Raw genomic sequence first — 24,625 nt, forward strand, 5'->3', positions numbered from 1 at the left:
AATAATGGTACATGATATGTAGTATGCTGAAGCGATAAACGTGCATGCCCTAAATCAGGATGTCTAGTGCACAAGTTTGGCATGGTTTGAATGCAAATAGATATAGTAATCCTAGAACATGATTTCTAACATAGATTTACACAATGTAAGACCTAGAAGCATGTTTTCTACCCAGTTCTACCCACAGTACTGTACAACTACCCTCCATTTTCACTAGTCACCCCAATATTTGTTTACAATTAATTATTACAGACCAATAATTGAATAAATTACATAAATATAAATTAAGCTATAGGGAGCCTGAAGTAGGCCCCAAAGTAAATCCTGGTGTACCAAGCTTTCACTAGTCTCAAATACCCAAGATTCATTGCCATACTTGTGTCCAAGTGTGTCAGAGTTCCCTAAGGACCTCAAGGATCCCAGGCAGTGCTCATACCCAAACTTTCTCAAATAAGGACTGATTATGTGCAGTGTGGAAGAGCCAGCCCCGATATGCTAGAGTTCAGAGAGATCTCAAGGGTCTCTAAGCAATACACACAGCAGAGGGGCAGGACTTAATAATCTAAGAATAAGTGAGAGTGCATTACTTTGAAAAGGTTTTGGTGAACAGTGTAAAGAAGGGTCTTAAAAGTGAAAGATTTTTTGAAAACCAGTACTAGTTTGGTGGTAAAACAGCTTGAGAAAAGCATGAAAAACATTTTGAAATCAGAACACAAGTCACAGAACAAACAGCTTCAGAAACACTTTGGCAAACAGATTCCATACATGGAGAGAGGGGTTGGGGACACATAGAATACACCCTAGTGTATAAGCAAATAGATGCACAGACTTCTCAAGAATTTGTAGAATTGATAAGTTAGTTATAAAGATTACAACAAAGACATGTTGAGAACATATAGACCTTAGACACACAACTAGAGTTGCCTTGTAAGATCCCATTAGTAAAGTAGAGTAGGCAAGACTTAAATGAACAAACTAGGCATGCACTACGCAAACACTCATAGTTTAGAGATACTGATCACATATAGAGCAAGCAGAGTTTAGACATGCTGGGTGAGACAGTAAACAAGCAGTGTAGTTTGGACATGCTAATGAGCAACAAGATGCATGCAATTACCACAAGACAGGATTGGGCATGCTAAACAAAATAGTAAGCAAATCATTGTGGGTAAATAAAATAGTCACAGATTCTGACAAGATAAACTCCAACATGCCAGGTGAGATAGTAGTTAGGCAGTGTGATCTAGGCATGCTAGCTACACATTGAGCAACATGATAGTAAACAATAAACAAGGTTGGAAGTCACAACTAATGAATTGAAACAACAATGAAACACATAGAGTTTTGGACTTTGAATTGAATCAGGACGTACTAGTTAAGGAGAGAGAATACAGAGTATAGAGCATATATGGTCCAAATAGCTAGCCTTGGCTTACAGACGGCTAGGTCAGTGAGAATTGCAAGTAATAGAGAAGAATAGATAGAGAGATTTTAAGAGTGTAAGAGTATTTTGTGAACCAATATTCGTGTCCAGAAGTGAGAATAAATGAGAGTATATATAGTAGTTAAGAGCAAGGAGAATAAGGTAAAGAAGATCAATCATTCAGCAAATTAAGGAACCCACAGAATCAATTACACACAAATTAGCGTAATTTTCCCTTAATTAAGGGTAATTACCCAACGGTAAAGGCAGAATACATTTAAGGAAAGAAGAATCAGGTGAAACTTAGGCATATAATGGGTAATTGGGGGTAAATAACAGGGGTTTAATTAAGGAAATAATTAGTAAGAATCACCAAGTATCGTAGACAATTCAAATAAGGCAAGAAATTAAATAAGGCTGCAAATAAAGAAATAATCAAGACTCAACATTTAAGTTTTAACAAAATAAATTAGTAAATCAATAATTCAAAACAACACTGATTTAAGGAGAAAAATATAGGTTTTCCATGAATAAATAGAATGAATATAGACACATAGAATCAGTCGAGGAGTCGAATCAGGAACCTTAATAGAGGCACATTAGGGTAAAAATCACAAGACATCGAATTAAGCTAAAGAAAAATCACAGGAACCAAAGCATAGAACCAAGTCAGTGCACAAGTAACCCGGACAAACTTAGAATCCAAACAAAATATCGAAAAATTGGGGTTTTAGCACAAACTAGTTAGGGTTAAAGCAAACTCTACGAAATCGGTCAAAAACATATAAGAATGGAAGATTGAATATTTAAAATTAGCAAAACGTTTTGAAAAAAGAAATTCTCGTAAACCCTAGTTTAGGAAAATGGAAAACCACTCGAAAATCAAAAGATTTTTGTAAAACTCATGTGAAATAGGTTCGATCCATCTCAGATCTTGCACAGATCTGGGAAGTTCAAAGGACGAAATTAGGATTTCGAGAAAAACAACACAGAGATGAAGAAGTAGGCTTAGAAATCCATAGGTTTAAGGCGAAATAGGAAGATCTTACTCGAAATCGAACCGAAACAGCCTGAAACAGGCAAGAAAGGGTCATAGGTGTAAGCGGACTAGCCCTGGTCCCTCGAGGACCTTTGAGATGGCGATACCAGCATAGGAGAGGTCATTAGAGGTCTGATGGTGGTGAGAAACCACCATGAATGGCAGTGGATGAGTGATGGCAAAGGTGAGTTAGGGTTAAGATTAGAGAGCATTTGAAATGAGGAGAGGTGAGTGACGGCCGGTGAGAGGAGAGAAATGAGCGGGTGTAAGGGGGGTCATTAGGGTTTAATTATGGTAGGAAGGTTCTGGGCCGTTGATCAAAAATGATCAACGGCCAGGATTTAACAAGAGTTGGGTCGGGTAGATAAGGGGTTTGGGCTTAGGGTCTTTGGGCTGCCTAATAAGGGTATTTGGGCTGGTAGATTTTAGGTATTAAAAGGATTAAGTTTGAAAATAAAAAGGCTATTTGTTAAATACCCAAGTACTTGAATAAAAATTATTTTATAAAATAACTAATAATGAGAAAAAATAATTTTCATGCACGGGGATACTTTAAAATAATTATTAAATATTGTAAAAATATATCGGGCTAATTTCTGGTAAAATAATGTAGTGATGTATGTCTGGCTTATAATTGCAAAATTATTGCAATTGTAACCAAAAGATGTAAATCTGGCTATTTATAAAATAATTTGAACTTAATAGGACCATAAATAGTAATATTAAATCAAGGAATGTTTTAAAACATTTTTGATGCAATTTTGTAATTATTTATATGAATAAAATATTGAGATAAATTAATTTAAAAATGTAAAAATTATGAAAAAATCCCAATTGATGCTAATGTGTAGTTTTAAAGGTATATATGCATTTCAAAAATATTATAGGGAAAATTCGGTATCAACATATGCTTAATCGCTTCATTTGCAGCCTCCTGAGCATCAATCAACTGAGATACAATGGAGTTGCTTCCTACTCCTCCTTTCCTTACCACACACTCACACTCGTCCAAGGTATTCATGATGAATATTTACTTTCTCATCCACATATATGCTTTTCCCAAAGGAACCTCAAAATGTTCAAAGACCTTGGTGAGAAGAAACTCATAGGGGAGACCATGATTACCATCCCTGAAATCTACCATTTTTAGCGTGTGTTCAATCATAATCCCAAGCAGACTGATGGAAGAGAAAGAGTCCAGTGGTTCTAGAAGAACCAGGTCCGCAATGGAAGCGATAGACCTTTCCTCAGCTCTAGGTAGCCGCACCTTGTTCACCAACTCAAACAGCAGTTGGTATTCTGGTAGAAGTGCCTTTTTGTGCATTCTTTCCCCCGTCTGAATAACTTGCTTCTCGATGATCAGTTTCCTGAAGTCAGGGGAACCAATTCCCTCCATAGTCTTTAACCCAATAGGTGCTCAACCATAACAAAGTCAAGTCTACTGGCTATTAGATATAAAAGAGATCCAATGATACCCATATATATAGTTATATTAAAAGGAGAACCAAGTTCGTCCATGTCCAGGCAAGTAGCAGTAGCAATGGTATTATCGATGTTCTTTGAGCTTTCCATGAACTTCTGTTGACTTATCATAGTACCTTTTGAGGTTTTCTTTACTTATAACCCCAGGAAGAAGTTTAGTTCCCCCATCATGCTCATCTCAAATTCACTTCCAATGAGCTTTATAAAATCCTCACAAATAGAATCATTTGTTTCACCAAAAATGATGTCTTCAACATAGACTTGCACAATCAACAAATTTCTCCTTCGTTTCTTCAGAAGTAGAGTGTTATCAATTTTTCCTCTAGTGAAGCCATTCTCAAGAAGGAGCCCGAACAATCTCTCATACCATGCACGAATATAAAGCTCTTGTCAAGCTTGAAGACATGTTCAGGATGTTCATGACATTCAAACCCAGGTGGTTGCTTTACAAAAACATCCTTCTACAAATACCCATTTAGAAATGCACTTTTAACATCCATTTGGAATAGTTTGAATTCCATATGAGATGCAAAAGCTATAAGAATTCTAATGACCCCCATTCGAGCAACGGGAGAAAAAGTTTCATCATAGTCGATCCCTTCTTCTTGATTGTAACCTTGGACCACCGGCCTAGCTTTATTTCTTGTTGAATTGAAAAATTCATCAAGTTTGTTTCTTAACACCCTCCTAATTCCAATCACTGTTCTATTTGAGGGCCGGGGAACTAGGTGCCACACTTTGTTTCTCTCAAACTTATGAAGCTTTTCTTCTATAGCAGCAATCTAGTTAGCATTTTTCAATGCTTCCTTGATGTTTTAGGCTCAATTTGGGATAAGAAGGATGATAAGGCAAACATATTTTTTGCCTTAGAATTGTTTTGAATGCCAGAATCCAAAGGAGTGATCACATTTTATTGAGGGTGTGAACTCATGTGCTTCCAGTTAGATACATGAATTTCAGAGTGCGAGCGACTAGGTTCCCCCACATTTGACCCATCATTAGCATCAACAGAAGTATGAACGCCACTTATTTGTCTTGCATCAGGAGTACCTAATACAACATTATCAACCTTATAATCAGCTTCAGTTGCGGTGATAGAGGAACCAAGTTCCTCTATTTTGGCTGAAGATTCCGCTGCATCTTCTTCACCGACATACTTGACTTGACTCATTAGATTAGTCTTCCTATTTTCCATATCTATGGATTCTCCAGGTATATTTTAAGAAATCTCCATTTTGATCATCCTTTTCTTGTGAATCCTTCCCACTTGAGTGATGAGATTCATCAAAGATCATATGCACACTTTCGTCTACACATTGAGTCCTTTTGTTGTAAACTTTATATGTGTTGCTTTGAGAAGAGTAATCAAGAAAAATTCCTTCATCACTTTTTGCATCAAATTTTTCCAATGCTTCCTTGCCATTGTTGAGAACAAAGCATTTGCATCCCAACGCCCTTAGATAAGTCAGCTTTGGTTTTCTCCCATTAAGTAGTTCATTAAGAGTCTTGTCAAGCAGGGACCTGATCATGCACCTATTAATCAAATAACATGCAGTGTTAACTACTTCACCCCAAAAGCTCTTTGGCACACCACTGTCGATCAATATTGTTCTAGCCATATCCTCGAAGGTCCTATTTTTTCTCTCCACAATACCATTTTGTTGAGTTGTTCTAGGAGCAGAAAAAGTATGACTTATACCACTTTCAGCACAGAATTTATCAAATTTGACATTATCAAACTTGGTGCCATGATCAAATCTGATACTCACAATATTATAGCTCATCTTCACTTGAATCTGCTTCACAAAGGCAACAAATATAGGAAAGGTTTCACCCTTGGTCCTCAAAGATAAAGTCCATGTAAACCTGGGTAGTCATCAACAATCACAAAGATATACTTCTTACCTCCTCTGCTAGGTATCCTCCTAGGTCCACACAGTTCCATATGAAGATGATCTAGTGGCCTCGAGGTGCTCACCTCCTTCTTTGGTTTGAATGAAGACCTAACTTGCTTCCCTTTATACACGCATCACACACTTTATGATCCTTGAACTTTGACTTAGGCAGCCCACGAACCAGGTCCTTCTAGATTCGCTTGTTCAACAAGAAGAAACTTGCATGCCCAAGTCTTATTTGCCATAGCTCAACATCATCATCAATAGAACTTAGGCATGTAAGATCCCTACAATTTAGAAAGTTGAAATCTGCAATATAGATGATTCTGAACCTTTTTGCAAACAGTACCACTTCACCAGTTATAAGATTGGTGACAGTACATAACTTTGACAAGAACTCCACTTTGTTTCCTTTGTCACAGATTTGAGAAACACTCAACAAACTGTATTTCAATCCATTCACATAATACACATTTTCAATTGAGTAGGAGAATGTTTTTCCAACTTTTCCAACTCCAAGAATGTATCCCTTCTTGCCATTTCCAAAGGACACACTCCCACCTTGCAGGGCATTGAGTGAGAGGAAATTGTTCATTCTTCCAGTCAGGTGTTTAGGGCAGTCACTATCTATGTACCATTTTAAACTACTTCCCTTTGCTTCTGCCTGCATAAGAAAATCACTGATTAAACTTAGGAACCCAAACCGGTTTGGGTCCCTTGTAATGATAGAATGGGTGGATCACACTTCTTTTTTTGTCATGCAAGCATCACATATTTCTTTCTCAGAGGACCAGGTCCCTTAGCAGTAGGTTTATTTACAATAAAAACTTTATTTTTCTATTGGGACTGAATTTTGGCTTTACAAGAGTCCTTGTAATGACTAGTTTGACCACAATGAGTACAAGGCCAGCTATCAGTCATAGTTACATACTTGCTATGTTCTTCCTATTACCTTTATACATAGAAGTGATTGTATTAGAGGACCGGGTCCACTTGAGTGACTTATCTAGATCATTTTTAATCCTGCTTAAGTCCTCCTAAAGTTGTTTATTCTTTTCAAGTCAACAACAAGACCTAATTTTATACTTTTGAGGTTCACTTTCAACTTACGTTGTGTCTCACTTGCCACTTCCTTTCCTTTATGGGTGTTCATCCATTTTTCCATTTGATTTTTTAACAGGGTATTTTCTCTCATTATTTCTTCCACTTGTTCCTTCAGATCTACAACTACAACCACCAGATCATCTCTCTCTTGTTCTACCTCTCTAATTTCCTCAGTTAAAAGTATTTTTATCACTACTGAGGTTGTGATAAGCATCAATCAAAATATTTTCTAAAGATACCAGTTTCTTTTGAGAGTAAGTTTTCAAGTTTCTTGTGACAACAATCATTTCCTTTCGTATTTCTGCTAGAACTACCTCTCTTGGGAATTCCTCCATTCTGCGAACCATTTTCTGGAATCTTTGAGTAAGATAGGCTATGTATGTTTCATCACCACTTGAGTCACTATTGTCAGCCTTGAGAACCAGGTTCTTCTCTTTTTTGGGTTGTCTTCTTTCAAGATCCTTTTCTTCTTCTTCTTCTTCTTCTTCTTCTTCTTCTTCTTCTTCTTCTTCTTCTTCTTCTTCTTCTTCTTCTTCTTCTCATAGGTTTTCAAATTTCAAATTTCCAATGAGTTCATCAATGGTCAGCTTATGCAGATCCTTGGATTCAGTGATAACATTCACTTTACTCTTCCTGGAACCTGGTAACACACTGGTATTTTCCTGACCAGTTTGTTTCTTGGAATGACTTCTCCAAGGGAGTGAACCTCATTAATGATGGAGGTAAAACATATGTGCATGTCCTGAATAGACTCATCCTCCTTCATCTTGAAAAGCTCATACTCAGTAGTAAGCTTATCAATTTTTGACTTTTTTACCTGAGTGGTTCCCTCATGTGCAGTTTGGAGAGCTTCTGAGATCTCGTTAGCAGACTGACATGCTGAGATGCGATTGTATTCATCTGGTCCAATGCAACAAACAAGAATCTTCTTTTCCTTGAAGTTCTTCTCTATGGCCTTTCGATCAACATCATTATACTCCTTTCTTGTCTTGGGACTATAGTTGTTCCCTCACCAATAGCTTTCACGGGAACAAAAGGACCATTACATATCACATCTCATAGCTCTGATCCTCGGCTATGATAAAATCATGCATTCTTGTTTACCACCAAGCATAGTATTGGCTGTTGAATCTTGCTGGTCTGTAGGTTGATTGCCCTTCTTCAAAGTTTGGTGGAGCAGCCGTGAGGATCCTTTCTAGGTGTTAACCTTTTAGAAAGAACCTGCTCTAATACCAATTGATAGAAACTAATGGTCCATCAAACTGTATAGAGAACCAGGTTATTTACCAGTTCCCACAGTACACAGTAGTAAATAAAGAACGTACAATATTTACGTAAAAAACTTCGAGCTTACGGGATTAAAAACCACGACCTACCCTCATAGGATTTCAACTTCACTAACTGAGCAAACTTTAGATTACAACCTATTGCAATCTAAGAATTAAACTTTTAATCCCTCACCTCTTACAATAACTCTATTGTAAGTTCTTTATAATAACTCTATTACAAAGCTACTCTTTTGACTAACTCTAGCCAATAACCAAAAGCATTGATGGTTAAATAACGTCCTACTAAATGCTTCTAACAAGCTGTGTATGAATTACAAATAAATAACATAAGACAAAGACACAACAATACTAAAGGACACACGACATATTTAATGCTGGGATCTGGTCCTTTATTTTGTAACTTCTCTGTTTTTCAATGCACCTGAGGGAAACAGAGGCGGCTGCACACTTGAGAGATTATGTATTTTTGTAATTGCAAGTGTTAGGTCAAATCCTTGTAACATGTTGTATATATATAAGAGATCATGAGAGTTGTTACAAGGGCATTTCTAGTCTTTAGCGAAATACAGTTGTGTCGTTATACTGTTGCAAGTACAGTGTAACAGCTTTATCAACTGTAGAATTGACTTGCGCGATGACCGGGGGACCTAATGCTATATGTTCCCTGTGCAGTTCCCTTGTCTGTTTTCCTTGAGAATGAAGCCAGACGACATGACATGTTTTAGTGAGCACAAGGAACCCGATTGTATCAGGTTCCTTATCTGGTTCTTTCATGAACTTTGATAAATCATCAAAACAAACTAGCTTAACTTATCACAGATGCATCCGATATTTCAATTTGTCGAATGCTGAAAGCAAGTAAGAAAGTTCTAATTACTTCATAATCCAACAAATGCTTTCTGATTCATGGAATGAAAGCTAGCTTGTTTCTTCAATGTGGGCATTTTAAGTCGATATTCTACCTCTAGCTAAAGGCAAATCACCTGACCATCTAAGAAAGTGATGGAAATTAAACTTGATACGAAATGAAGAAAAAAGAATAACGTCAAATAAATGTATTTTGGTAGATGGCATTCTCGTAAACATGTTCCTTGCATTTTCTCTACACTTCATTCTCAATTGTTTTGTGTTTGTGGCGATAAATACTAGTATAAGAAATTGATTAAACGGATACTACCAACCTATCTATCGTTTGTCGCATAACTAAACTAGTTGTGATATTAAAAAAAAAAGTACCAAAAAAGAGAAGTACTTTTGTGCTTCTTATGTATGGGTCAAAATTAGATCAGAGAAATTCGGCACGCGAAGACATAAGGTCGAGGTCGGACAGGCCAAGGTGGGACGGTCATCAATAAGGCCAAGGTCGGACAGTCATCAATGAGGCCGAGGTCGGACAGGCATCAATGAGGCCGAGGTCGGACAGGCATCAATAAGGCCGAGGTCGGACAGTCATCAATAAGACCGAGATCGGGCAGTCATCAATAAAGACAAGGTCGGACAGCCATCAATAAGGTCGAGGTCGAACAGTCATCAATAAGGCCAAGGTCGGACAGGCCGAGGTCGGGCAGCGATGAAACAGCTAGTTTGCTTTGGAGTCCTCAAAGGGAATATTCTGTGCTTTTTAGGATTTTCTGTGGATACCCCTTATAAATAGGAAGAGAGGACTTCCTAAAAAGGGGGCTCTCTCTCCCCCTCTCTAGAAAACCTGTAAACACTCCTCTTTAAAGAGATAAAAGGATCTGTGATCCCAGACCTTGAGGAGATCCAAAAAGGGTCCTAAGGTTCTTATATTTGTCTATCATTCAACTTTATCAAATACAAGAGGATCTGCCTCACTCAAGATTGGGTGACCATTTTTCTTTATTTACATTTTATTGTCATTTAATGTTACTTAATACATTTCTCTTTATGCTATTAAATTTGGCCATAATCATTGCCAGCACTTATACTCAGCTATGTTTTTCTATTCATATTATTCATTTCGGATCTAGAATTAATTATCCTTAACTAGGATTTACCCTCCATCTTCTTATTCAATTAGTTTAACAAAAAAAGTCTCATACTTTTTTGCTCAAACAATTTGGCGCCGTCTGTGGGGATTTTCTAGTTAAAATTTTAGTTTCTTCTAGATCTAAAATTCGATTCTAGCAAGTTCGTAGAGTCGCGTCGCTATTTGGGATTGCTGCACAAAAAGAGGATCAAAATCTATCGAGATATAGATCTAGCCAAAAATGAAAAAATTCCGGAATTGTATCCGGTTGTAAAAGATTCAATATATAAGCTATGGTTCTTGAAGTTAATATATCTTCACCTCATATGAGGTCACAGACGCAGACTGCATTTTTGACTTCATCATCATTAAAAAGACAACAATCACGAGGTGATGAATTTGGGAGTTGTTCGACTCTACTCCAGCATCACCGCTTCCTGCTACCTGCGCTTGCCCTCCTAGCATTTCTTTGCACTTAGATTAAATCGAGGTAACGAGTAATTTTATTTGGTTTAACTAACTATTTTTCTAAGCGGGATAGAAGCAGGAGAATTCTTCCAGATACGCGAACAGAAAACGCCTCATATTCTCCAATGCAAGCAAAATTAAGCAAATTGGGACTCACTCACAAAATGTAGAAGCTAAGCGAAACTGGGACTCACCCAGAGGACGCCCGAAACTCTCCAAAAACTGGGAACCACGACGAGTTAACATTTCGACCAGCTCGAAATAACACCCGACGGCCAAGGGCCATCGCCAAAAAAAAGAGTTCAACCCCGTTCGAACCACGACGGGTTAACATTTCGACCAGGTCCAAATAACACCATGATGGCCAAGGGCCATCACCAAAAAAGAAAAGAGTTCGACCTCGTTCGAACCACGACCAAGGGCCATCGCCAAAAGAAAAGAGTTCGACCTCGTCCGAACCACGGCCAAGGACCATCGCCAAAAAAGAAGAGTTCGACCTCATCCGAACCACGTCCAAGGGCCATCGCCAAAAGAGAAGAGTTCGACCTCGTTCGAACCACGACGAGTTAACATTTCGACCAGCTCGAAATAACACCCCGACGGCCAATGGCCATCTCCAAAAGAGAAGAGTTCGACCTCGTTCGAACCACGGCCAAGGGCCATCGCCAAAAGAGAAGAGTTCGACCTCGTTCGAACCACGACGGGTTAACATTTCGACCAGCTCGAAATAACACGCTGACGGCCAAGGGCAATCACCAAAAAGAAGGGTTCGACCTCGTTTGAATTACGACGGGTTAACATTTTGACCAGCTCGAAATAACACCCCTACGGCCAAGGGCCATCGCCAAAAAGAAGAGTTCGACCTCGTTCGAACCACGACGGGTTAACATTTTGACCAGCTCAAAATTACACCCCGACGGCTAAGGGCCATTGACAAAAAAGAAGAGTTCGACCTCGTTCGAACCACGACGGGTTAACATTTCGACCAGCTTGAAATAACACCCCGACGGCCAAGGGCCATCGCCAAAAAAAAAAAAGAATTCGTCCTCGCCCGAATCAACATTCGGCGACCTTGTCCGAATTCACATTCGGCGACCTCGCCCAAATTCACATTCGGTCTCCTCGCCCGAATCTACATTCGGCAACCTCGTCCGAATTCATAGTAGGCAGCCTCGTCCGAACTCCCATTTGGCGACCTCGCCCGAATCAACATCCGGCGACCTCGCCCGAATCAACATCCGGCGACCTCGCCCGAATTCACATTCATCGACCTTGCCCGAATCATCATTCGGCGACCTCGCCCGAATTCACATTCAGTTTTCTCGCCCGTCCAGATCCAAGGACGTGAGTGACCTCCTCTGAAGCCTCCATCCTTACCAAATCTGCCATCCTGGCCTCGACGGCCTTCTCCAACTCTACCGTCTTCTCGATCAACTCATCACTTGAGTCATTTGCCCTGATCGAACTCTGCTAAAGTTCAGCCTGCGGGGATACCACTTTGACCTAAAGATCGGCACCCTCAGCCGTGATCTACACTAGTCGAGCTCCCCATCCGAATTTCTCAAACTACGATTAATGAAGTCCGCTCACCGAGCTCGACCAAGAGACGACCTCGATAAGCGGAGGGACTAACTGTATGGGTCAAAACTAGATTAGAGAAATTCGGCATGCGAAGACATAAGGTCGAGGCCGGACAGGCCAAGGTCGGACGGTCATCAATAAGGCCAAGGTCGGACGGTCATCAATAAGGCTGAGATCGGACAGTCATCAATAAGGTCGAGGTCAGACAGTCATCAATAAGGCCGAGATCGGGCAGACATCAATAAGGCCAAGGTCAGACAGTCATAAATAAGGCCGAGGTCAGACAGTCATCAATAAGGCCAAGGTCGGACAGGCCAAGGTCGGGCAGCGATGAAACATCTAGTTTGCTTTGGAATCCTCAAAGGACCGAATATTTCCTCTAATTGTGCTTTTTTAGGATTTTCTGTGAATACCCCTTATAAATAGGAAGAGATGACTTCTTAAAAAGGGGGCTCTGTCTCCCCCTCTCTAGAAAACATGTAAACACTCCTCTTTAAAGAGATTAGAGGATCTGTGATCCCAGACCTTGAGGAGATCCAAAAAGGGTTCTAAGGTTCTTATATTTGTCTATCATTCATCTTTATCAAATAAAAGAAGATCTGTCTCACTCAAGCTTGGGTGACTCTTTTCCTTTATTTACATTTTATTGTCATTTAATGTTACTTAATACATCTCTCTTTATGCTATTCAATCTGACCATAATCACTGTCAGCACTTATACTCAGCTATGTTTTTCTATTCATATTATTCATTTCGGATCTAGAATTAATTATCCTTAACTAGGATTTACCCTCCATCTTCTTATTCAATTAATTTAACAAAAAAAGTCTCATACTTTTTTGCTCAAACACCTTAACCTTTTTAACGTTTGATAATAAATGAAGTTTTCTCTGTCAAAATTCAAAAATCATAAGTAACTCACCAGTTTTAACAAAGTATAAATTCCCTTTTAAAGGGCTTTAAGTCAGGATATATCTGTTTTTCAAATTAGCGGCAAACCAGATCGACTTTGCCAAGCTTTTCAGCTACTCTGATTGCATAACTTGACATTTATGTGCATTATTCTAACATTTTAAACATGATATTTGGGAACTGCTATAGCTGTTTCCTTAATTTTTTTCTAAAGAATACTTCTACAGCGCCTGTGTGAGTTGGCTTATTTATCGGTCCCAAACCCGAACAAAAAGATTGAGGTATGTTGACAGCCTCATTTATCGGCGTCTAAGATGAATTTAGAACAGCATGGTCGACCCCAACTTGCTTGAGATTGAAGTGTAGCTGTAAGGAATACTGTTGTAGCTGAATTATTATCTAAAAGCAACTTCCTAAGCAAAATGCCATTGATTCACGACACTGGCTGCTAAAATATACTGTGTTTTAGCTGAAGATTGGGCTAACCACAAATCTACAACATTCAAATGAGTTACCGTAGGGTGCTCAGTGCTTCCTCAGCATATCCAATTAGCGTATCATTTTCCTTCGTCGAGTAACATAGACCATCATCAACAGACAACACTACTACTACAGTATCTCAAAACTTAGTTGAATTCTCCTTAGTGAACTTGACTATGAATCTAGATATCAGACTTGCAGAGAACATTATATCTATCGACTGGCTTATAATTACAACGTACCCTTCTAGTTATCAACCTTACTATCATAACTATCATTCTCATTCTCGGACAATTTTTCATTCACAAAAAATTGATCTTGTCATGTGAAACTTCTTTGGCAGCTTCCAAGGTATATTTTCTTGAGAAATGAATAAACCACACTGATGAGTTTCATTTGAAACAATATTTCATCTCCTAAATAATCAGACATCTCAAACTCTTTCTCCATATCGAGCTTAAGTTGTTGGAGAGACTTGAGTCTCCTCCTGTCACTAACAGTTCATCAACATATTAAGGGGAAACGAATTTTTCGTGTTCAGTTCCATCACATAAAGAGTTTCTTCACTTTCACTTCTTTTAAATCACTGTTGCAGCAAATGGGAATCTGTTCCTTTTTTTTAGTCTCTTGCCAGTCTGTTTTTTTAGTCCTTTTTTTGCATGAAGCTTGTAAACTTACCTTCATAACCAGGAACAACTTCTACTACACCATTCAGAAATGCCGATTTGAGATCAACATGATAAATTTCCAGCCAAACTTTGCTGCTAAATGCAACTACAGGTAATATAATGTAACGTTTTGCTGCAGGAGCAGAAGTATCTATGAAATCCACTCTATGTTGCTGGAATATCCTTTTTCAACCGATTCAGCCTTTAGGTTCTTTCAAATATCCATCATGATTGAATTTGGTTATGTAAAACCACCTAACTCTAGCTATTTTTTATGTTTTGGTCTTCCAACAAGTCCAAGGGTCTTTTTTTTTTTGGAACTTGTTTGGGACTGAGGCATAGTTGTAGTTGTTGTATTTTTATCTCCTCATGCATTGCAAATTTAGTTGCTCAATGTCGAATAGTATTGAAAATCAAAGTGCAAAATAGAGAATTGGTCCAACTCCAAGAGGGTGAAAAAAAGAAAGAATTCTATAACTTTAATATTCTAATTGCAAACTAGAAAAAGAAGAAAAGACATGTACAGGTGTGAGCATGTTGTTTATGTTCTCGTTACAAGATATGAGAGTCTAAGCATTGTCATTATTCTTTCAGGTAAGCTCACCTTTAAGAGCATGAGCAGCTCTTTGAATGGCCCTTGCAGTTCTCCAGATCTCATGCTGAATTGCTTCATTGTGCTCTTCGCTGTTCAGTCCCGAGGATCTAGAAATTGCATTGGCTATTCCTGGAAAGAAATCTAACTCACTTTCACCATCATTACGAGGGCCGTAAACCTGCATTCCCAAAACTCAAACAGTTAGTAAGACCTATTTCTACCTTCATCCCGATAAAGTAAACCTAGCTTGACCTATGAGTAAAACATTTTTATACATTTATTAAGTAGTTGGGTAAGATACACGACGTGTGCCATCTTCCATGCCACTTTTGTGGTGGCTGCAAATTATCTTCATGTCAATTTTTTCATTTCGCAATTAATGAAATCTTGAAACTGGATATTTTTCCTCTTTTTGCAGGGACTAAGTTTCATTATCATTAACATATTTTCTTAGAGCCTAATGGAAGAAAAGCACTTGTGTGTTCCACTCGACCACAGATAATATGCTCTTCTACGTGTCCATTTACTTAATTGCTCTTGGTAATGGGATATCAGCCTACCGTTGTAACATCTGGAGCATATCATTCTCACGAAGATCGTCCAAAACAAAGTCACTCAAGGTCGCTTTCTTTAGCTACTCCCTTTGTTCCATTTTATGTGATGCACTTTTCTTATTAGTTTTTTTCCTACACCTTTCTACACCTAGAAACAATTAAAACTTAAACTTCCCATTTTGACATTAATATCATGATTTTATAACCACATAAAAGGTCTGGATTGTTTAAAACCGCAAGTTCCAAAATCCTTCTTTCTTAAACTACATGCCCTTTCAAACTGGTTCTCACAATATGGAACGGAGGGACTATTAATATACAACAGTCCAAATTATTAAGATGTATTTAGTACTTTCTCCATTGGGCTGCGAAGCTCTGTAGTTATCATGGTTTCATGGAGCAGAGCGAATGTGGACCCAAATGATGAATGATGAAATCATCTTAACTATTAAGGAGAAAAAGCTTACCATATGCTTGAACCATGGTTTTCCCTGAAGCCCTTCCGCATCCAAAAAGCCCCTCTCAGCAAGCATGAGTCGATCGTTTAACATCCGTTGCTTCAGTTCAGCATGCTCGTCGATGGCTTCATCATCTTTCAGTTTCTAGGTTTAGGAAGAGAAACGGAGAACCAGAGTGAATATGAAATCACCAGCATAAGAGTAATATTAAAAATAAACCTAAAACAAAGAAGCAAGCAAAACATAATATAGTGTTGACAAAATTTAGATGTCAATCCCACACAATTTAAAATGCACAACAAGTAGGAAAAGGTGGCAGTCTTTGGCCCTTGTCCCTTACTTTTACTAAACTCACACACTGAATCTTTCATTTTTGGAGAACAATTTGGAACATCATCTCATGTTATAAACCTATGCTAACAGCAATCCAAGTAATAGAAAACAAAGGCATCATTTGTTGTTTCTCCTTTTCTTTTCTTCAGTTTTGATTATCAGGAATCTCTTTCGTGTTTCCTCTCTACGTTCTACATAGTATATCTGTTTATGTAAGATTTCTTACTACAGATTACCATGTATAAGGGAGATAGGGACCTGGGTTCAGAGGAAAACTTCCTATAACCACCTTGTTAAAACTTCCAGTACTTGTGAAGATTATAAACTACAAAGAGAAGAGGAAAAAGCAGCATTAAAGGTAAACTTCATTCCAGTACCCCATTATTTAAGCTTTTCATTCCACAAATTTTCTCCGTTACTTCCCAATGCTCGGTATCCGATCATAACTACTTTGGAAGAAAGAAAGAAGGCTTCAACAGACTGAAATTGTCCAACAACGTTTTATATCTAAAATTTAAAGTTTGATATCTGACCTTTGCTTCTTCCAGAGTTTCTATAGCTGCAGCAGCAAGTTCTTGAATGGCAGCAGTAATAGGATGCAAAGAGATGCCTCCTTCCAATAAGTCACTCAGAATATGGGTATAGTCCTGTAAAGGAGTACGGATTAACCCACAGGAAAGGGTGTTGCCAGTGAAGGTCAGGGAGAAGGAGAGATCTTGTGTGATTCTCATTGAAAATAAATATCAATTATGATCTTTAGTAAAGCAAGCATCACTATTGCTGGCTTCAAAGGAATTCACCTCCTCATCCTCATAAAACATGCATTTTTTAGAGCCAATCACATAGTATAAAGGAAATCGTGTTTTTTCTTCTTCTATAAGAAATAAATAGATGCATTCAAGTGAGTTTGGTCGAGAGAAATCACAATGGCCAAGCATACACTGAATATCATGGACGAAATTAGCACAATATAGTTATGAAAGATGCATAAAAAAGGTATTCAATTTATGCACTTTATGGCGTGGGAATAATGCTTCTTCCAAGAACCAAGCATCATAATATTTCAGCATCTAAATGCACTAGGTCAGAGGTATTAACATTTAACAATAGCTTACGCTTTAATATACCTGCAGCTGAACAGCATATGTGAGATAATTAAAAGGTAAAATCGGATCCTCAGCAAGGCGAAGTGCAAGAAGACCCCAAACTCCAGTCACTGTGAGGGGAGGAGAAACAAAAGAAAAGAGCCATGTCATCTCCGGAGCATGACCTCAAAAGCCAAGATAAAATAAAACCCTAAAAACTTGTATTAAGAAATATTTTCAAGTTATATTAAGATGAGTCTAACATATAATATACACAAAGTCGGTAAATCAATAAGCTACAAAAACATTTACTTAAGCAAAGTACAGAAGATAAGAAACTACCTGCCACATGCCGCTGAAAGAACGGATCCCCAAAGTTCACCATCCAGCTATAGGAATCAAATGCTGTGTGATATACCGGAAAGTCTGCAGCAGAATGAATCAATCATTACAGAATTTATTGGGCACAATGCAACTAGGAAAGAAAGAACGGAAGTCCCACGGTTTGGATAATTTTGGGCTTGGTCTGGTTTAGCTAAGGATGGAAGTACTGTACCTTTGCCGTAGTACAAATCAACAGAAGGAACACCTGCATGGTGCAAAAATGGAGCAAAATCTGAATCTACTCCACTAAGCCGCTGAATCTGCATATGCAAAGACCATCACTATTGCATGCAGCTTAGAAGAGTACAGAAGAGCAGATAAATGGACACAAGGATATAAACTAAAACAGGGGGAAACAGCATTGTAGCTAAATTTAAAACTGGTTACAGAGGGGATCTTATCATTGCAAAGATAGGTCAATACATTTCAGTTGCCTATAAATGGCTTTTCTTTTGGAGGATAAATAACTCTTTCCAAATGCAAAGATTTGCAATGAGGGCCACTTACTCGGCCTAATTTGCAGTCACTTACCATTTCAAAAACACTGCACACTCATGCATTTAACTTTGCATCCTGTTAAGTATTTATAGAGAAGTCAATCTTACCATATTCTTTGAAGAAGGAAGTTGTGATAGCAAGCATTCATCATGCCAATAGAATGCTCTCTTTCTTTCTTCTCATTTAGAAATTTTTAGTTTCAAGTTGCTTTAATTGATCAAGAACTAAGATCTATTATGAATTCCAAATTTATTTTGAATCAAGCTCACAAAAGTGAGTCATGAAATCTAAAATCAAGAGCATTTTTGGTAATACACTGCACAAGGATATAATTGCACTCTTTGCAACGTGTTAGTATGTTTAATTTGCGCACATTGGAGATTTGAGTGGATGAAATTCACTGAGAACACAACAAACAGCATGGGAGCCAAGTCTTGTTTTCATGCATCCATGTATAAACACAAAAATGTCCAATGTCCATCCAAAGTCCAAACACAATATCTTAAAATCTCAGCCATGATACACCGATTATGAGAGTGTGTAAAGAAATGAAGAAAAGAGGGCATAAGAGATGTACCCTGATACCTCTATTAGCAGCAGTCCATCTTTCATAAAGAGTCATGCCCTCTGACTCTGAGTCAGGGTCATTAACCTTATCCAGCAGATCAAATACAATTAGCTAAAGTACCAAGATAAAAAGGCATCATGGTATAAAGTATAAACTATTTCCACTAAATGATAGCTCAGCAGGGTTACCTTCTTGGTGATCTCAGTAAGCAGATCATCTAACTGAGGGGTTGTACTGGGAAAAAACCCAGGGCCTTGAACTGCACAATCCACATTTAGGTAGGCCACAGATTTAGATCCAAGGTTGACAAGATTCTGCTCAACCCACTCAGTTGATCCAATCTGAATCCATGAAAAGAGAACAAGATGAGTGCAAAACAAAAGTAAAGATCATGAGAGTAAACCCTGATAGCTTTGAGGAAGCAGTCTAACATTTCAGTAGCCAGTTCAGGTTTCAAGAATATCTTTATGAACTGTGCTGCACTCTCTATCTGTTAAATAGCCCATGCCATAAAAACATGCATAAAGGCTTATAGACTATAGCCACTCAAACCACTTCCTTATTTTATGGCCAATCCCACAGTTTAATCATCCAGCCAGACTTAGAGGTTGTGTCCACTTAAAATTCTTGTTCATTAGCAGAAGATGAAGTGACTAAAGAGAATCATACGACTATTCTATTGAATTAGCATACATAGTTCGAAAAAGAGGGTTAAACAAGTTGTCCAGAATAATCTACAAGCCAATTCTAGATGTTGCACCTGGTCCTACCATCTGACAGCAGAACATACAGGTGACTTCTGGAGAAAGAACATTACCTACCATCCCAAACTCTTCTGCATCCCAACTGCAAAGAATGATTGTTCTTCGAGGATTCCAACCCAAACGCATGAGAAGAGCATATCGACGAGCAATGTCAAGCAGGGCAGCAGTTCCACTATTGGGGTCAACTGCTCCATAAGTCCATGCATCTCTATGGTTCCCGAGAAGTACAAAACGATCCAGCTCTTCTGATCCCCTTATGACAGCAAAAACATTATGAACTGTTGCCATCTTTCTCTCCCCCTGGAATCAGAAATAATGCAGAAACGTTTTTAATAATTTTCTGCTATGACCTGCTTTTGAGCCGTACATATGTTCATCGTTTTGTTGGGAAATTTTAGTCGTTAAACACTTTACAAAAAGAAATAGCAAATTACTTTATATTAACTTTTTGAATACTCAATCCATGTCATTTTTTTCAGGGAGTAATCTAATGCAGTTTCTCTTTTTTACTTTTCTTTCCTCTTTTTTTTTTTTTTTTTGTGTGGAGGGAGGGGGGGGGGGGGTTGATGGGGGTTCTGTTCAAGGACAGTCACTTTGGATCTTTGTCATGTACATGTATTAGACATTAAGAAATGAGAAAATGGAATAACAAAATAACAAGAACATCAATATGAGAGATGATGTGGTACTGGATATTTTATTTGTCAAAAAATACACAAAGCAAAACAAACTTGACAAAACTCAATTCAAGCTAATGATTGCATGAATTCAAACACTGTACAATTAGGTTAGATATGTAGATAGAATTAGAAGGTAAAAACTGTAGAAAATCTAGTGCTTTGATGAAACTCATGAACTGCATTTCTCAAAGATGGGGATTAAACGAATGAGTCCGTAGAGACTTTCAATACAGTAAAGTTCCTTTTAAAAACATGACTTTCCTAAGATGTATTTCAACCATGCATGTCTGTCTTAGGGAAGCATAGAGAATGCCATTTAAAATGCCGATCCAAGTAACGATTGTGTGATAATGGAGAAATAACTAGCAGGAGTTATTTTTGCTTTCTATCAACCAAAACATATATTTAACCATTTAAGCACTTCATAACACTACAGAAATGTTAGCAATCTTTGAGATATCACATAATTCTTAACTTGGCAATAGCTATGATGACTAATGCATAGTGACAATAAAAGTAGCAGCAGCGGCACAATAGTTAGTGGCAGCTGTAATAAGTAACTCATTCCTTTTTTGATGAAATAAGTGATAACAAGTAACTCATTCCTAGCAGAATCTGACAATTAATCACCCACTTCTTCAGGTAAGAAAACAGATAAGCCCTTTATCATAATTAGAGACCCAATTTGAACGAAAGCAAGAACTGAGTTTCATACTATTTCAATGAGGTTGATCCAAAAGGAAAGCAAGAATTCCTTGAGAAATTTGGACTTCTAAAGTATAAATTGGGTCCTAATATACCTAGTTAGTCATATGACATAGACAAAGCAACTTTACTGCTTCATGAAAGATATTTTCTTCATGAAAAAAGTGATCAGCTCTGGAGTAGATCCATAAATGTTGTCATAGCTTATGTGGAAAGAGTAAAAAAAAAGTAAGTCTATTTCCATAAAGTGTAGTTTTCTCACCTAGACGACCATGCTTCCCAAAGGATACTCCTCTCTCATTAAAAGCAACACTTGTCACCGGGTAAAAGAGTTAGAGTTAGCTTAAAATTTGAAAAATCTAGTGGTTCGTGGTGAAAAACATATGTAATATTTGATTACAGAAAATAAGGCATGGTTCTGCTCAGTCTTCCTTTCACCTTATTGGGAGGACACAGTAAAAGCTAAGGATTGATGGAGCATCTGCGTAGCATTTAAGTTTTTCATGTTAAGTATCTCGCTTGTACCAACTAAATTCATAATCCAATCTTTGATTATTTGGGCTATCAAGACTCTGGAATCTAAAATTAATTCAACCTTTCAAGCTGAGTATTCTATTGTGTACTTAAGCTGCCCCATCACATCACATTTATTTTATCATTGCTTCATGAACAACTGGTCTGGAATCAGCCATAGCTATACCCCGAGCTCATGTTGACCCTTCTTTATAAATGAAAGAGATGTTGTGTGAATCACTCACATCTCATGTGACACGTGGAACTAGAGAAGAATTAAAAAACGCTTAAGTTCTCCTAATTTGGCCATCATATTTTACGAACATCATCAAGCCAACTAAAAATATCAGAAACCTAAAATACTTTGCATTTAGTTTTAAAGAAACTTACAGAATCCAGAGTCTAGATATTTATGTCCTGTCTATCTCAGATCACCTTGACAAGCCAGCTAATGTTTGACGACAATGCAGCAGACAAATGACCTTCATAACTAGACAAAAGACAAAGTTACAAGAAAACCAAATAAGGGAAGCAAGAGCAGATTGGCTAATGAATCAACATGGATCTTTTCAATTGCCTTGATGTATTCCCGTGTTGAACGAGAACGACACAGGTACCCCAAACCTCAAATACATCCATCATACTAAAGTCTTGCTAATAGTTTATCTTTCAAATACTTACTGCTGCATGCCCAATAGCATTGATCGGAACCTCGATCAAGCACAAAAAGCACAAACTCTCATAGCTAAAGCTAAGTATCGTTAGGCCAACCTATCTACGCAAATTTTCAGGTTCATCTTTCTGTTACAAGATATCCAAGCTCCTCCAACATCCCTCTTTCCCCACCAGCTACCTCCCGACGGATAAACATAACTTCTTTAAGGTGAGATTGAACACGATCCTACTCAAATTGTCCTACCACCCTACAACCAAGCATGGGGTAAGCCAATACCACCCACCCCCAACTTTCAAGATTTTTCTTATTGTCAAACATCAGTTCATTAATTCACCAACATGATGCTCAAAAAAGAAAACATATGCACAATTTGGAAATATAATCTTCTATCCATCATCAAAGCCTGCCCAGCAATCCAAACAAAAAAGGCAATTGTTCAACCAAAAGTAGATATGACAACAACGAAGCAATCTTTAACCATCATCTATCAAGAAGATCACCAAAATTTAGAAACTTGTAGATTTTGGGAAACACAAACACTTAAAAATTGAACTCCTCCATCTCATTTTACGAGAAAATAGAAAAGTACCTTTATGGAACTAAAATAAACCATCACTCTAGAAACTTTCAAAAATTTAGCCAAATAATACTTAGTAGTCATAATCAACGTCAGTGGATGTAGGCTTTAAGGTATGGATTCCACATAACCAAGTAGTTGTGCCACACTAAATATGTACAAAAAATCAATTCATAACTCAATAACCACCGAATGAGGTCACTGTCATAGAATCCAAAACCCATAATAGTAGGGGAAAGTTTAAATTCATACGCCTACCAACATATTCAACACAAAAGATGAGAAAAGAAGGAGCATGACAAGAGGGTTGCCAACCACCTCAACTAACCTCGTACGTAAAGTTGACCATAAACGGACCGGGCCCAACTCTTCCCCTTGAACTACATTTCATGCTCATTCTCCACTCATAAGGCATGTCAGCTCCCTCAAGTGACTTCAATATACTCTCAGCTGACGCCATTGATATAGGCAATGAAGGTATACTCGGAAACCTTTTCATCACCCGCGGGTCATCTAATCTCAACTTCTCACCCCCACCCCCAGCTCCCCATCCAGGACTTAGTGGGTCCCCTAACCCACTCATTACTGTCCCTCTCTCAACCCCACTTGCATACTCACTTTCACTATCAGTAAACATCAGCACCGCCGTCACCCCACGCGCCGCCGCCTTCTCCACCACCTCATTCCTCGACAACCCACCACCCCTCCTCACTAACCCAACACATCCCTTAATCTTCACCCCCTGCGCACCGAGCGCAACATAGTCCTTTTCCCTCCCGTAGTTCAAGAAAACCAGCTTCCCGTACGCCGATCCAGATGGCGAATACGCGTGATACGGTTTTATAACGCCGTTTTGAGACGAACCCGCTTCGGACAACGTTAAAGGAAGAACCGAACCGTTGGGAAAATGGAGAGTAACTGAAGAGAACAAAGGGTAGGAAAGGAGAACGGAATAGTTAGTGACGTGGGTTTGAAGGTTTAAGGATTCAAAATGGGATTTAACATAGAGTGCTGTGTGAAGTGAGGGGGTGGTGCCAGCGAGGTGGGGGTGGAGGGTGAGGTGGCGGAGGTAGGTGGCAAGTGTGTAGTTTGTGGCGGAAGAGAGGAAAGTGTTGAGGAAGAAAAGGGTGTTTTGGGAACTTTGTTTTGGGGAGTTTTGGTGATGGGAGTAATAATGGTGGAGGGTGGTGAAGAAAGCAAGAAAGAAGAGAATGAAGAGGAAACTAAAGGTCTGTTTTGAGATAAATAATGGCATTTTGGAAGCATAGGGAGAGCATGATTGAGGCATTTTTCTCTTTTCAGGTGAAATAGAGAGGAAAAAATGGCAATGGTGGGGAGAGTAGAGAGTGTAAGTTCTTGGAACTGGTGTTTCTATATACAGTGGGAAGTTGTTCAGTTATAGTAATGTTTTGGAAATTCAGATAATAGATTTTTGTCTTTTGGGTTTATGGGAGGTGACTGTCAAGGGTTTTTGGCGTGGGAGGGTGAGGGGTGTGGGGACAAAATCTGTGATTATGTTTGATGTGACGGATGAGAAGAACCTATGTTCATGTATTCACGGAGACTTAATATGTAATTTATTTTTAAAATATTTTTTCCAAAAGTATTTTTAAAATATTTACTTAAAGCATATTAAGCGGGCGTTTGGACATAACAATTGTAAAATTTCAAAAAAAAAATTAAAAAAAATTTAAGTGAAAATTGTATTTGAAAATTAGAGTTGTTTGGACATAAATTTAATTTTGGGTTGTTTTGGAAGTTTTGTGAGTGATCTAAGTGAAAATTTTGAAAAAAGGTTTTTTGGAGTTTTTCAAATTTTCGAAAAATTTCCAAAATGCATCTCAAGTGAAAATTGAAAATTTTATGAGCAAATGCTGATTTCGAAAATAGTGAAAAAATTTTGA

At 38.2% G+C, this 24,625-nt stretch overlaps 1 protein-coding gene across 2 annotated transcripts; it reads right to left on the reverse strand.

The window, feature by feature from the left end:
• Positions 1-14,712: 14,712 nt before the first annotated feature.
• On the reverse strand, positions 14,713-24,147 carry LOC107811097 (putative glutamate carboxypeptidase AMP1). Of its 2 annotated transcripts, XM_016635966.2 has the most exons (10): positions 23,050-24,147; positions 19,628-19,870; positions 18,995-19,147; positions 18,816-18,890; positions 17,913-18,000; positions 17,699-17,782; positions 17,399-17,487; positions 16,805-16,918; positions 15,948-16,082; positions 14,713-15,104 (listed from the first exon to the last, which is right to left on the reverse strand). In XM_016635966.2, exons 1-10 carry the CDS (start codon positions 24,007-24,009, stop codon positions 14,922-14,924), a joined length of 2,124 nt encoding a protein of 707 aa, XP_016491452.1. In that variant the 5' UTR covers positions 24,010-24,147; the 3' UTR covers positions 14,713-14,921. The 2 variants fall into 2 exon arrangements, with proteins under 2 accessions (XP_016491452.1, XP_075100609.1); XM_075244508.1 differs by lacking the exon at positions 18,816-18,890.
• Positions 24,148-24,625: the final 478 nt, after the last annotated feature.

The sequence above is a fragment of the Nicotiana tabacum genome, chromosome 22 (genome assembly GCF_000715075.1).
Source record: "Nicotiana tabacum cultivar K326 chromosome 22, ASM71507v2, whole genome shotgun sequence".
NCBI classification, from domain to species: domain Eukaryota; kingdom Viridiplantae; phylum Streptophyta; class Magnoliopsida; order Solanales; family Solanaceae; genus Nicotiana; species Nicotiana tabacum.